This window comes from Archocentrus centrarchus, chromosome 17, assembly GCF_007364275.1.
Source record: "Archocentrus centrarchus isolate MPI-CPG fArcCen1 chromosome 17, fArcCen1, whole genome shotgun sequence".
NCBI lineage: Eukaryota > Metazoa > Chordata > Actinopteri > Cichliformes > Cichlidae > Archocentrus > Archocentrus centrarchus.
The window spans coordinates 26,636,945-26,652,362 of record NC_044362.1 but is presented as its reverse complement, the minus strand read 5'-3'; the positions used below and the strand labels follow the sequence as shown (position 1 = coordinate 26,652,362).

The window sequence follows — 15,418 nt, the reverse complement described above, 5'->3', positions numbered from 1 at the left end:
AGTTAGTACAGACTGCAAGACTTCAAACCACATCTGCAGTACGTGACTGTATTACATCTGTTTGCAGTCGACTGCATATTTAAAAACTTTTTTTTTTTTTATCTCATTGATCACTTTTCAAGTTTTGGACTAGATGAGCACATAGCAAACATCTCTGACCTGTTAATAATCAATGAGAATGAAATCCGCAGGAGGCACAAGGTGCTGCTTTCAGTTAATCCAAAACTCAGGTTTTGAATAAAGAAGTTTGACCTTCTCTGAGTATACAGTATGGATAAAACTTATGGGCTCACTCCATTCTCACCCTGTTTTAATTCCCTGTCTTAGCACAATGTGTTTCCTCTTCTTTCTTTTTTGCACCAGTTATTTTATTTTCCTGATGTTACTTTTTGTCTACTAATTTGGAAAATGTTTTTCTATGTCTGTGTAAATATCATATCTATATGCATGGAAATACCCTGTGTGTAACTGCCTACATGTGTATCTATTAATGTGAAGTTATCAAGGTGTGTGCACAAATCTCCCTGTTTCTCTCCTTTATGTATATACATATCCTAAAAATATAATCAGCTGGTAATAATTTATTTTACTGGTCTCTAAATTTAAGATAATTTCTTAAACATTTCCATGGATGTGCCACAAAAAAGAATGGTGTTATTTGCCCCTGACTGAGTCAGAACACAGTCTCTGGAGCTTGAAAAAAGGCGACTGGATTTGAAGTTTCTTGAAGACGTTTCATCTCTTATCCAAAAGGCTTCTTCAGTTCTCAAACCAGAGGGTGGTGAGACCCAGGTATTTAAACCCCAGTGAGGGTGGACGCTGGAGGTGGTTGTGACTCACCAATGTTCATGTGCATAAGGACTGCTCAGGACTGCATTGTAGACGGGAGAAAGCTGGAGACTTAATCCACCTCCTCTGTTCAGTGATGATGATTCACACTGGACACAGATGGCTTCTTTTACTCCTCTTTCAGACCAAGGCAGAGGTCTAACAGTGCACAACTCTGATCTGGGGTAAAGCTGGTTTTGTTTTTAAGGAGCTGTCTTCTTGTAGTTGTTTTCTGATGGTCTCCACTGCCTCAGTCGTAGGTATGCAAGTGAAAAGTGTAACCACATCAAAAAACACAAGGGTTTCATTTGGATCATTAAAAAAAAATTAAAGAAGCCCAGTCACCTTTTTTTCAAGCTGCAGTGAGGGACTTGCCAGCTCTGGTGTTTTCTGGTGAATGTCGGTCACACTGAAAGGTGCTGGACTGTAAGCACAGGTCCCACTGAAGGGCATCAGGCCCTCACTGCCACCCTCATGTGCATGTGTCACTTTCATTTGTACCTAAGCAGGGGAAACTGATTGACAATGACAGATTGATTTTCCTGAAGTTGAACTGACTTTGTGCCATACTGTGCTGATCAGCTGTTCCTTTAATTTTTTTTTTGAGCAGTCTATGTATCGTTCCTGCAGAAGGATCATCTAAATTTAGAACACCGCTTTGTATATAAAGTCTATTAATATTTATGCTAAAGCTCTCTAGTTGCTTCAAACATAAAATCCATCACATTCAGGACTCTTTAAAAGATTTTAAGAGTGGCTATAAATAACAAATGTCCTTTTATGGTGCTACTATTATGATGTTTTACTTTGTACATATTGAGGATTTTTCTTTCTTTTTTTATTTTGGAGAAGGCTCCAATTGTTAATGCACAGACACTAATAGGCTTTATGTCAGCACACTGGGTTAGTGTATTACAGATTCAGCAACGATTTGATATAATATTGATTAAAAATATTTTTTGTTTATGGTGTCAGTACTCCATTATTTAACATTTCATACAGCCTTTAAGAAAGTATAAAAAATAATAAATGAAGTAAAAAATAATTACATTTAATTAAAAGGTGGATTCTGTATTCACTGAATGGAGTAGAGGAAGAATTCAGTACTTCACTTAAATAACATCTTTTCAAAGTACAGCATTTACAGCTGAAAGTAATTCAGTGACAATGGTGGGTAAAAATAAAAAGAGCTGGCAGCAAAGCGTCCTTCACGAATATAGAAAAGGTCCTTGTGAGTTTCTGATAGAGCTTGCTGCTAGTGCAGTAACGTGTGCAGCTTATGGTTGTATGTGGTGGAGCAATTTAATAGTTAAAACTTAACTATTAAATTTAATTTAATCCCCTAATTTCTAAAGGATGAATGTGATAAAATGGATTCTTAGTAGATTGTACTCCAATCTACTAAGAATCCCTCCTCGAAAGTGTAAGTATGAGGAGATCTCAAACTGAAATTCTCGAGTACAATTTGTATTTAAACACAGAGCACGAGTGAACACATGGTAACATTTCACCACTGACAGACATTCAGTGCGTTTTTCCAGATAAAAGCTGCACTGTAGAGCCATAACTTCTCTTGTCTTTATAATCCATCCCATGGGTAATGCAACAGACGTCAAAAGTTGACATAGCGTGGGCTCAATGTACTCCAGAGTAATTGCGCAGATTTACATCAAATATGGCTCAGCAGGAAATAACGTTTACCAAATGGGTCTTATCACTCTTTTGCAGGTAGTCTCTTTAATTAAAAGCGCTGCGCCTCCACTCACTGGCTCCAAAAAAAAAAAAAAAAGGAAAAAAAAAAAAACTCGGGGGGCATTAAGACCCAGCAGAGGTACAACAGTGAACATCTGTCGCGGTCTCCTCTGTATGAATTGCACTTGGGCTCTAGTCTGAAGACACACGGGCAGAGGCAGGCGGGCTGGTACAGCGCAGTCGGACTGGAGTGGATTCGGGAGGCGAGCAGATGATGCTGGACCATGAGTGAAAGTGGAGCCTTACGCACTGAACCGCAGCGATAAGACAGCGCGCCGCAAAATGAAGACACCTATGGTAAAGGGTTTTACCATGTAACACTGCAGGCAACTGTTTGTGCTCGCTTTTAAATCCAGCATTGTTCCGTGAAGTACGCTCTAATCGACAGAACGCTGCTGTGGTGTACAGTGTGGGATCAAAAGATTAGGATCAGAACAATGGGCGTCCAGCTGTGCGCTCTGTTTGGCACGAAAGCTCCATCTCAGCAAAGCGCGCTGGATGCTTGATTTTCTTAGTTTAATACGGATACCTAAATTTCAGAAAGTGAACAATATCTGTGTTGCTTCAATATCAACTGCTAAGTATTAAATGGTAAACTGTTAAATAAAACCAAAAGAGCAAATCGAAAGTGCCATGAGCTGCTTATTCTATCCATGTGCGGTTGGCGTAAATTTATAGAGGTGATTTTATTTTTAGTAGTATTAGTATTATTAACTTTTCTTTATCAGCTTTTGGTGTCCTATGAGGTGTGGCACGTACTGTAAATTACACTACAGATGTGCTCCTGAACGCACCTGATCATAAAAATGCATGCACGCAAACTAAGTAAAGAAGATAATTAGCAGTCCAATAGTGTCATTAACATGGCTGTACCCTTATAACAGGTCGATAAGAGCTGTGGTTTTAAGTTTTGGTCGCACGTGACATGCATTACAGGAAGTTGGTGTTTTACTGACAAACCAGAGCCTGCTGCCGCTCAGCTTGTATGAAGTCCACAGTTGCAGGTTAAACTCAGTCCGGTGCAACTGGGCTAATTTGTCGGCATCTGCTTGTGTCTTTGTGTCAGCGCCATGGGGTAGCCGTGCTTCTCGTGCTTCTCCTGTGCGCCAGCTTGTTCCTCGTGTACAACGGCAGCTTCAACGGCGCTTCCAGAGACGCTAACGACACGCGCATCAGGCAGAATGAACAGCTGCGGCGGCCCACCGAAGCCTCCGCCGGGGTCGCCAAGCCTCACCCCCCGGTCCTCCAGGGATACAGTAGCATCATCGACCATAAGGTAAACAGATGTGGCTGAGTGCGTCTCTCATAACGCAGAGAAGAGGCTGATGGTTCGCTTTAAATGTGTAGTTAATGCACTACAAGGTCGGCATCAAAGCTTTTGAAAGTTTTACTTTTTCCCCAGCCCTTTTCGGCACTGAATCTTCCCCAGCCTGAAACGCGTACACGCACATTTCCTCCCGTCTAATGACCTGTACTTTGTCTGCGCAGCTCTTTAGAGAAAGAGCCTCCTCTGTCATTTATCACAATTTTCTCCAGCACTGTGTTGCGCCACATTCAATACCAACCTGTCGTTACTAATAACAGCTTAGGCTACAAATGAAATCCTCGGCTGCATTCTTAAGCTCTAATTGATAAGCCCAGGAGACCTGCAGCTAGGTGAACCCCTGACGTCACTGTGGGGTTGTATTGACTGCCATCTGTTTACCAAGCCAAGAGAAAACAATCAATGAGAATACCAGGGAGCGAAGCCTCTGCAAGTAAAGCAGACCTAATCACCTTGTGAAGGCGTTTTCAGGAAACGTGCAGGGGCAGCGCGCCTCGCTGCAGGCGGTTTGGTTGATGGGCTCCTGCGTCTGTCTGCAATAACTGGATTTAAGAATTAAAAATTTGGGGAAATTGAACGTTGTGGTCGAAATTATTCATTCAAATGCGCAGGAGCAATGCACCAAAAGCGATTTGTGGCTATATACTTTTGTATTATTTTACACTGGTCTTTAGCTATTTTCACTCATTTTTGAGCCATTTCGCATTATTACCTCTTTAGTCCTTTTATGCCTCTTTTCTATTTTCTGCATCTCTCTTGAGTCTCTGGATCCAGTGATTGCCAATTTACATCTGTCTAGACATTTGGTATCTCCTTTGTTTCATTGTAAATCCCCTCATTGTTGTTGTGAGTCTCTGTAGACATTTTGCACCTGCCTGCAGTAATTTTACCTGTTTTTGTAGTCATTTTGTAGCTGTTGTTATTTTGTTTCTGTATTTGTATCCCTCTATTGTCATTTTAAATATCTTTAAAGTCAGTTTTGGTCTCTTAGCAGTCACGTTAAATCTTTTTGTTGTCATTCTGTGCATCTGTAGTCATTTTGCATCCTGTTCTTGTCATTCCACCTCTTTCTAGTCATTTTGCATCTGATTGGCTCGTTAATTGACTGTCAAACAAGAGCAGTCTCTTCTCTGGCCTCCTGAGCTCTTGGGCTGCTGGGCTTGTGTCCAGACGGCCCATACAGTAATCCGTCAGTGGCAGGAGTGAAGACACTGTGAGTGACAGGCCAATTTGTGCTGCCACCTCTGTCTTAAGGAAAGTATCTGCTGGCTGCTGCAAAACAAGTATTAAGTCATCAGGTTATGTCATAGGCTGATTTGCATATGAGTAATTGGACCTGCTCTTAGATGATGGTGTGGCTGTGCAGATGAGACAAATATGTAGCGTGAGGATGTTCCAGCCACATTTGGGAGTCAACCCACTGTTCCTGAACATCAGGAAAAAGTAGCCTGGTTGGTAAATGAACTTCTTCTAAATTAAACACCAGGGGATCTGAAGAGTCATTTAATCTTGTGACAAAGTAATGGAGGTTGGCAACAGATGGTAGAACTATTATTCACTAAAACAAATCTCACTGGTGCAGAAACCAACAAGTGTGGAAACCTTTAATGCTGCCTGGAAACTTCAGCTGGCAGTTTTCTCGGGAGACGTGCTGCTTCTGTTTCTTCTTGAATTTTTCTTCTGAGTAGCTCAGCGCTACAGAAAATGCATGTTTGTCACCTTTTGGGTGGATTTACTTTACATGTCGTGGTGGTGGCTGTGTTTCTAGTCAGCCCATTCAGTAATCCATCTGTGGCAGGAGTGAAAACAGCATCTCTCTATCTCTGCTTTAAAAGAAGGTGATTTAAGTTATTATGCTTTTAATTGAGTTTCACATTAGTACTACATATTTTAATGGTTATAAGATAATGATCTGACTGCTGTTCTGTATATATATATATATATATATATATATATGACATAGATACCCAGCAGTCTAAAATGAATGGTGTTTTAGTGATGCTGTTAAAACTGAGCAGAACAGCAGTCAGATCATTTCCCAAAATCCACAGTTTTACCACATTATTGAAATGACCTCAAAACAAAATAGAAAATTAACATAATGGCTGAACATGTTGATGACAAATGTATATTGGATCCAATATACAATCACTATTCTTCACCTTTCCTCTCTGTGGTATCTCAACATGAGTTTTACACCTTGAACTTGAGGACACATTTGGTAAAAGGCTGTGTTTCTTTTCCTGTAGTTTTGTATTAACATTTTAATACTTGGTTTGAGGGTTAAGGATAAAAGTAGGTTTTAGGAAGAGAAGGATATGGCTTGCAGCTTTACAACACACCTGTCTGTGCAGAAAGTACTACAAGTCTTGTTGGAGTTTTGACCTCTGCAGACTTTCCTCTCCTAAATGCATCTTGGAAGTTGTGTCAGACACTTGTATTCTGCTTTTGAGTCCAGCCTTTAATTGCATTATATCTTAGAGTTGTCCCAAATATGCTTCTTTCAAATATGTTAAAACCTTTAATGCTGTGAATTTGATTGTGGGATCTGGGTTATGGACCTTATTTGATAGAAAACATTCAAATCCAGTTAATATTTATCGAGAGGTGCTGCCAGTGTGCCACAGGCTGTTTAGCTCTTTGACTCCGACTCCAAAATATTGCCCAGCTAGGTCACAAAGATCTGTCCGAAGTCAAGCAGCGCACAAAGAAATGTGAAATGAGTTATTGCTGTCATATTTTAGGAAACCCAGGGCACGCAGCACCCTCTTTCTCTTTTTTTTTTAATCACTGCCTTGAATGCCAATATTCAGTGACCGTGAATGTTTTGATTTGATGAGGATTTGTCTGTAAGGCGTCAGTAAGCCCAGCTAGGGATGAGAATTGATTTTCCTCGAGTGAACTGGAGCAGCCGAGCATCATAAGTAAACCACTAATTTATTTTTTCTCTTGGCAATAAACTTATTGACATTTTGGCAACAAGGGATATCAATTAGGGCCACAGCACCCCTGAACATCATTTATGCTGCTTGAAACCTGCTATTATGTCACCCTTCGTGTTCTATCTCTCGCTGCAAGCTGCAATCAATACTCTATGATTTGAATGCACAGGCTGCTACAGCGCATAGTACAGTATAGTCTTCAAAAACTTTCCACGAAGTTTTCCTGAGCCATTATGTACTTGAAAACATGGCTGTGGTTTTTCCTTGTATATTGCAGGGTAAAAATTGTTGGCCTTGTCTCAAATGTGCTCTCCTGCAGTGCTGAATGATCATTGTTTGGGGGGGGAAAAAATACTGACTTGAACATTTGTCTTCCTCATCTTTGCTTGCTGACCTCTGTGCCATATTGATCTCTCCAAGATATCAGCTGGCTGGCATACGGGTGCAATGTCAGTCAGCCTTTGACCACTTCACTTTATCATCCACCAGAGTATTAAACTCAGAAAACATTTGGAAGCCTATATGTTTTCTGCAGACGCTTGGCCAAGATGCTAAAACACTTCGCTTTTTGTGCTTTAAAAATATTTTTCTGTGATTCCTTGAACCATCTTTGAAAAAAAAACATTCACAAGAATAGATAACAAAGATTTCTTCTCTTTGGTATGTTACAATATGCATTTAAATCCATTAATTCCTTCATACCCAGAATTTTCAACACCACATGTTTGATTCAGGTCAGAGTGAAGGGTAATTTATTTCGAGCTACGCAGCAGCATTGGTGGGCCTGGACTTGTGCTGTGAAGGAGAGTGACCAGATAAGAAAGCAGAGAAAGAAACTTAGGGTGGAGATGAAAAGGGAACGAAAGTCTTGTAGAGTAAGGGCAAAGAGAATGAGAGAAGAGGACAAAACTGGGGAAGGGCAAGGACGGAGAGAATGATAAAAGAGAATATAGGAGCCAGGAAAGGTTCAGTCTGAGAGAATGAGAGAAGAGAGTGAAGGAGGAGACAGAAACTGACACAGGAGTGAAAGATGGAGTGAAATCCCTACGGGTTTCTTTTCTTCTTGCACTATCCTGCTTTTTATTTTCCCAGTGAAGAGGTGGAGGAGGAGGAGGATTGGAAACCACTCTTGTCTGTCTCTTGGTGAAGATGGGAGGACAAGACAGAGTGGCTGTCTCTCTCTGATTGCCTTCCTGACAATGAGAAACATGCAAATTTATTTTATTTTTTTTAAAAAGGGGATATCCTGCAAGTCAGGTGGAGTCAAGAAGAGGAGGCTGAGGTAGAGACAAGAGCATGAAGCTTTGTCAAACAAGAGGGGCACCCTGACCTGGACATGTCAAAAGCTGATGCTAGGATGGAGGTTGTGCTAGTAGCAGTTAATGTAGTCTCAGGTCTCACTTCCTGTGCTACCCTTTTTTTGTTTGTTTTGTTTTTTGTTAGATTTGGTTTTCATCACCAAATGTGAAATGTTATTCATCAGATTTTTGTGCACCCCTGAGACACACACACACACCACCACCACCACCCTGAGAACATGTTGCTCTCTAAATCAGTGTTCGTCTTAAGAAGAAAAAAAAAGTAGTTCTTTGAGGTAAACTGAGACAGCCCATTTTAAACCTGAGGTATAATTTAATGCCCTTTTTTCAGATGTGTCCCGCTTCTCTTTATTACATGCTCAGTGTCCAGGGGTGTAGGTGTCCTGACCACAGACTGTATATAAAAGATGGACATACCCACCTTGACATGGCAAATGCATTTTGCAGCCTTAACTTTTAGCATTTTGAAAGCTAGTGTTTAGTTTTTTGGACCCCGGAGTAACCATATTTGATCTAGATGGTGGAGTGCTAAGTTATCAGCAAATGCTAGCAAGCTTGGTTAGCAAGCTGCATCTATAACCTGCCAGTGCATCCATAACCAGTGCAACACACATAAAATACATTTAATTCAATTTAATTGTTTTTCTTTTTGAAAAACTCAGACCAAGCCATATAATGTCTTTAAAATACTTCAAAAAACAAAAGCAGTCACGGTCGAGAGGTTCAGTTCACACACAGCTGCCTATATCAGGACACTTGTCAACTGAAGCATCTAGCCCCTCACTCCAGTACCCAGATGAACGAGTCATTCAGTAACGTAAGGGTATAATTAGTAAAGAAGTTTGTTTATGCTGTAAGGTTGGACATTTTAATGCAGGAACCTTGGGGGATTGACTTGTTTTGGGAGCCAGCTTTAAGTGGCAACTTAAGGAACTGCAGATTTTTTTTGGCACTTCTGTGCTGTTTTCGTTTGTTTGTTTTTGTTTGTTTGTTTTTCAGCCCTAGAGGTTGTCATTTAATTGGAGGTTCATTAGTTTTGCAGGTTATAACTCAAATGTGTGACCATCTGGTGGTGTGCGATGAAAATTCAAATGAACACCCAAATGATGAGGATCCATGTACTAAATATCGTTAGCTTGGCAGCTTTTGGATAAATTCTATTTCACAAAAGACAAAAATGTCACCTCTAATGTGGCAATATGCGATTCCTCTTCAGGGACTTGCATATTAGGATTAGTTGACCATAATCTTGTAATAATTGTTGTTGTATTTTTTTTTTGGTTGTTTTTTTGCAGTCCTTGGATAGAAACTGTGATGCTGCAGCTGGCAATCCTACTGAGACAGAACAAGAAATTTACAAAGCAGGTTGTTCGGCACAAACTGTGGTCAGAGTTGATTTTTAGACATATCGGGGCTGGAAATACTCTGACTAGGTACACTTTGCTTGAAGGCATGAGCATGCGAAGCCATCTGTGCCAAGGAGAGATGACAAGGCATCCTTCCCCCAATCGCAGCTTTAGTGACAGCTGGAGAAGTGAGATGTTTGAATATTTCATCTCAGACAGTCACATCTTCACTGCGCAACGAAGCTATTTTTCACTGTTCATTAGGATTTCGCTCCGCAATCAGCCAGCTGGAAAGCAAGACAGAAAACTCCCCAATTAGGCCGTTATGGGCAAGGACTCTGTAGTCATCTAATGTGAACTAACAGTGTTTGTGAAGTCTGCAGGGCTGTGTGGAAAAAGAGCACAAATGCGTGTGTGTGTGTGTGTGTGTGAGTTCTGTCTTTGTGCTTTGTACCATTTCAGGGTTTTTAAATTACAACACAAAATGAAGGCAACATCAGTGACAGATAACTGCTATTTTTATGCAAAGACAATGTTAGAATACAAAAATGGCTCATTCTGACTGAAGGAGGAGAATAGTGGTTTCGTTATGCCACAGTAGTCCCAATTGGAGCATAGTCTTGGAATTCAACTTATCTCCAGAGTGTTCTGCTCCCGCCAAACATAACACAGCTCCAGGCTCTTTCCGGTGCAGGCCTGGAAAGCAATTACAGGTGAAGGGTGGGGTGGGGGGCACTGCCTCTCGATAAGCATTCCCTCGATGGAGTAATCTTACACTCCGTGCCTTTTGGCATTCCATGGTTAGGGAATCACTGGTGGAGTTATACATTTTAACATAAAGGATGTGGAGGGAAGTTTTCTCGAGGCTTATGCCATGAGCTGAATGGTGATTTAAAGCTTCTCTGTGTTTTAATATTTGGTGGATGGTAGGCTTTAGCATGTGGCGTACCTTCGTCATTCAGTCCCAGAAAAAGCAGCAAAGGATCTGAAAAGGTTAAACTATGATAAATGGATCATACCTTGTGGCACAATATCAGGAGATAGATGATAGCTGCTGCCGTTCTCGTGGTTAAGAGCAAATGCGAGACGACGGCTGGCGAGAAGCACCACAATAAAGTCGAATTTCTTTGCTTTTCCGTCATCTGGCTCCACAGACACGCGAGGCCGGCTACATTACTCAGCTCTTTAGGCATGATTAATGAGCATACCCTCCATGGTGGGAGAGAGAAATTATCCAACTGTTTTTTTTATTTTTCTATTTGGCAAAGTCTCCTTCTCTATGCCATGAGCATTCCTCCCCCAGATTAGAAACATATTGGATGCCAAGGTTATTAATTATGGAGACATGGGGTTTGCCTAAACAGTGTGCTTCTTGTCCAAAAACAGAGCAAAGGAGCAGAGTTGTGTTTTAAGTTTTTATGTAAAACAAGTAAAGACAAAGGAAAAGTTTCAGAAGAAACCTCAACTTTTAAGCACCAGAAAGCCATGAAGACAGAAGCAGCCTCTGTAGCCCTGCGGTGTTTTGCTGATGTGACATTAAATCATTTCCTGTACCACGTTGTCTGCCCTTCAGTCGAAACACTCCCAATTACAGAGCCGACTTTGATGTATATCCCATCATCCCCACCCTCATTGAAGAGATGGTGTCATGGCTGTTCGACAAAGGCTTTCTTTGGTATCCCGCTCACTGATTACACTTCCAGAGGTGCCGAGGAGTAAGCAATTTTCCCGGGTGCATACAGAGCTGCTTCGGGCTCCTCTTACTTCCTCTCTGATGGCAGAGCTCTGTATTAAATCAGATTATATCAATACCAGTGTCTTGTCATGGGAACCTAAATCTCTGTAGTGCAAAACAGACACTGCAAATAGTCCAGTCCATGTCAGAAACAATTTAAGATGGCATGTTGTTCACTGAACTGGAAATTGTGCACATGATCCACATCACCTGGCCAATATGATGCTTTCTTTCTTTCTTTGTCTAAATGAGTGAAACAAAGGAGATAAGGCTACATTCATTTTTGTTCTAGATCTGATATGTCAGTGTCAGCATGTTAAAATTGCTTAAGTGTGACTAAAGCCAGATACAAGCTAGTAATTTAATGAAAATTGAACAGCTCTGATGGAAAAATTGGAATTGAACCTGCAATCTGAGTTTAATCTATAGATCTCGGGACTAAGGGGAACTGGAGGTATTCTGGATGCTCATGGTAGGTAAGAAAAAAAGGAGCAAACGAGACAGAAACCCTGGCTCCCTTGTCTCTGTCCCTACACAGCTGACTGTAAATGGGCCGTGAATCTCAGGTTTGGAAAGTTACAGATTTCTCAGCTATTTGACTGTCGACAAGCAATCTCCAACCACTTCATGCATGCGGGGGGCCAACTGGATAACTATCAGATCTAAAAATTGCAGAGTGCAAATGCAGCCAAGAAGGATTTCAGACTTGAATTCAGTTACTGAAAAGGTGTGAATGCATCCGTCTCTCTGACATTCTTTCACAATCTTTGCACCTTTTGAATGCAACTGTTAACAAAGAAAACATTGAAATGGCAACAATGTGTCTTTAGTCAAAAATGACCATGTTTCCACTGCAGTGTGACTGTAAGGTAGAGAGCCAAATGGTGACATTGTCTCCATGTCAGACCCTCTTACAAAGCAGATAATACTGATTGTATTATTGCTATTAAAAAAAACAAATAAAAAGATTATGTGTTTGTCTTTTAATATGACTTTTGACTAGTAAATTGATTGGTTATAAAATGGGTTTGTTACATCTGCGGTTAAGGGGAAATCTGCACATAACATTCTGTGTGTGAGTCCTCCACTCTCAAGAAAAGCCAGCTACAAAAGACAAATCAAGGTTCACTAAGAGTTTATTCTCTTCAGAGCTGAGCAATACCCCAAACATCAAACAAAAGCTTACTAATCAACCCTGCTCATTCCTAACAATAAAACAAAAGGCAAACAAATTGTGTCTGCCATCTAAGCTCCGGAACAAAAGAAAAGAAGGCAACAAAGGGAAAACTTGTTCAATTAAAAAAAAAAGGCTTCTCACTCTCATTAACTGTTACTAAGTGCTCAATATTTACAGAGTACCAATTATTAGGTCACAACTAGCAAGGCTGTCAGAGTCCAAACTTCCAAAGTTACTCTGCTTACACAGAATTCCCAAGGCAACAAAGAACTAAACGCTGCTTCATTGATGGGAGCAGAAGAAGTGAGAAAAGGCAGGTGGTGGATGTCAGCTGGAGGCTAAAAAAGCTGCAGTTGTCTGACAGTCCAGGCCAGATGCAGCAAGCTCATTGAATTAACCAATCACAGGCTTCACCTGTATCAATGTCATACACACCCACACAAATTAATGCAAGGAGACATGAATACCACAAATGTTAAGAAATAACGTGTATATATGAAATTATATTCCTGTAATTTTGTTGATGGTGAATTTACTGTAACACTGTCACATGACAGGTGTCTCTGACAGGTTTGCTATGCAGGATATTAAATCTATGGTCTGTTTCCATATGGATTTGCCTGTGGAGAGCCTACGGAGAGGGGTTTTCAACCAATGCAAACATGCTCCCGTGCTGTCCTCCAAAATCCCAACTGCACGTTGCTCAACGTGGATAATGATGTGCGTTGTTCAAATGGCGATTGGTCGCCAAGTGGGTCAGAAAAGGGAAGGGAGTGACACCAGGAATGGGAGAAGTGCAAATGACTCAATGCCAATGGGTGAATGAAATGGCTCAACCCAGTAAACTGATTCTACCTGAGGCGTAATTCTGTGCTCATGTCAAATCAGATAGCAGGTAGAAAATGGAAAAGATCCCCATGTTATTGATGTGTAACAGTTGATCATGTGACAAATTATTATTTTTGATAATATGACAGAATTTCCATAAATTTGGATGCATTTACACTTTGTGTGTGTGTCTGTGTGTGAATAAAGAAGATTTCAGAAAACAGAAGCTGAAATCTCAACTAATAATACTAATATTTAAGCAGCAAAACCTGGTCAGTATAGCAAAGGAGGGTTAAGAAAAGCATATACTTGATCATATCAATAAACAAGCTCCAGCTAAAATAGTTGATTTAGTGTCTGGAATTCATTTGTGCTGCAGGTGAAAACATTTTATTTGGAAATCCTCTTTTTGTCACTTCTCTGATCACACGTTGTTTCCATTCCTTTGAAAGCAGAGGTGTTAGTGGCGCTCTGCAGTGAATATGAACAGTAAAGGAGGTAATAATTTTAGGTGTGAAGGAGAGAATTTGTCCTTGCAGCTCTGCCTGTTCTCACACTTCTTGTCAATCCTTGGAAAAAAAAAGCTGGTGTGACTGTTCGTTTGTTTGTGCCGGAAAGTTCAAACCAAGACATTTCAGCGCTTCACGACTGTCCAAACATCAGCTCTGAAGTAGGTATATTGAAGCCGGCAAGAACGGTGATGAACCACTGACCTCCATCATCTTTCAGAAGCTAGTACATACAGACTTTAGCTTCACCGAGATCAGCAGTAGCAAGTGGGTCATGCTGACATATAGGCCAATAGTGGAAGTTTCCATGATTGTCAGTGTTTCTAAATTGATTTTAGGGGGTGTAGGGTATAGCTGGCATGGTCTTGTCTTTAATGGCGCTGTAAAATCTCATTAAAAAAAAAAAACTGTGCAGTTAAGTGGTTAATTGTACCCAGCTCAAAAAAAATTAAAGGAACATTTTTTAATAATCAGAATATAACATCAAGTCAATTAAACATCTGGGATACTGATCTGATCAGTTAAGTAGCAGAGGGGGCTGTTGATCTGTTTCAGCTGCTTTGGTGTTAATTAATTAAATTAACAGGTGCACTAGAGGGGCAACAATGAGACGACCGCCAAGTCAGGAATGGTTTTACAGATGGAGGCCACTGACATTTTTCTCTTCTCATCTTTTCTGACTGTATTTTCACTAGTGGCTTCACTTTGGCTGGGGTCAGTGTCACTGCTGGTAGCCTGAGGAGATACTTGGACCCTACAGAGGTTTCACAGGTAGTTCAGCTCCTCCAGGATGGCACATCAATACGTGCCGTTGCCGGAAGATTTGCTGTGTCTCCCAGCACAGTCTCAAGACCACAAGACAGGAGCTACTCTAGGAAAGCTGGACACTGCTGTAGAAGGTCCTTAACCCATTAGCAGGACCGGCATCTGCTCCTTTTGTTCAAGGAGGAAGAGGATGAGCACTACAGAGCCCTACAGAATGACCTACAGCGGGCCACTGGTGTGAATTTCTCTGACCAAACAGACTTCATGAGGGTGGACTGAGGGCCTGACATCCTCTGTGCTCACTGCCCGGTACCGTGGAGCTCAATTGGCTTTTGCCATAGAATACCAGAATTGGCAGGTCCACCACTGGCGCCCTGTGCTTTCCACAGATGAGAGATGGTTCACCTTGAGTACAGGTGACAGATGTGAAAGGGTCTGGTGAAACCATGGAGAACGTTATGCTGCCTGTAAAATAATTCAGCATGACTGGTGGGTCAGTGATGATCTGGGGTGGTATATCCATGGAGGGATGCACAAACCTTTACAGGCTTGGCAATGGCACTCTGACTGCCATTGGGTAGCGGGATGAAATCCTTGAACCCATTGTCAGACCCTGTGCTGGTGCAGTGTGTGCACAACAATTTCCGGCCTCATCTGGGACATTATGTTTCACTCCATCCAACCCCACCAGGTTGCACTTCAGACTGTCAGGCATGCATACAAGCAATCATACAAGCACAAGCATGACATAAACTACTGAGTACCATTTTGAATTTCTGCAATGAAATTTTGGCAATTTTCAGGCTGTATTTAAATTCAGCCCTTTGTAGGTGCATGATTTTTATTTCCATCAAATGATGTGACATACTTTCATTCCTAACACAATACCCTGT

General features: G+C 41.1%; 1 protein-coding gene across 1 annotated transcript in view; it reads left to right on the top strand.

Moving 5' to 3' along the window:
* The first annotated feature begins 2,724 nt into the window (after nucleotides 1-2,724).
* st6galnac5a (ST6 (alpha-N-acetyl-neuraminyl-2,3-beta-galactosyl-1,3)-N-acetylgalactosaminide alpha-2,6-sialyltransferase 5a) overlaps nucleotides 2,725-15,418 on the top strand; it is a 63,100-nt gene continuing 50,406 nt past the window's right edge. Inside the window, exons 1-2 of the mRNA XM_030752939.1 lie at nucleotides 2,725-2,877; nucleotides 3,647-3,856. Of these exons, the coding sequence (XP_030608799.1) occupies nucleotides 2,863-2,877; nucleotides 3,647-3,856 (225 nt within the window). The 5' untranslated portion in view covers nucleotides 2,725-2,862. The remainder of the gene's footprint in view (nucleotides 2,878-3,646; nucleotides 3,857-15,418) is intronic.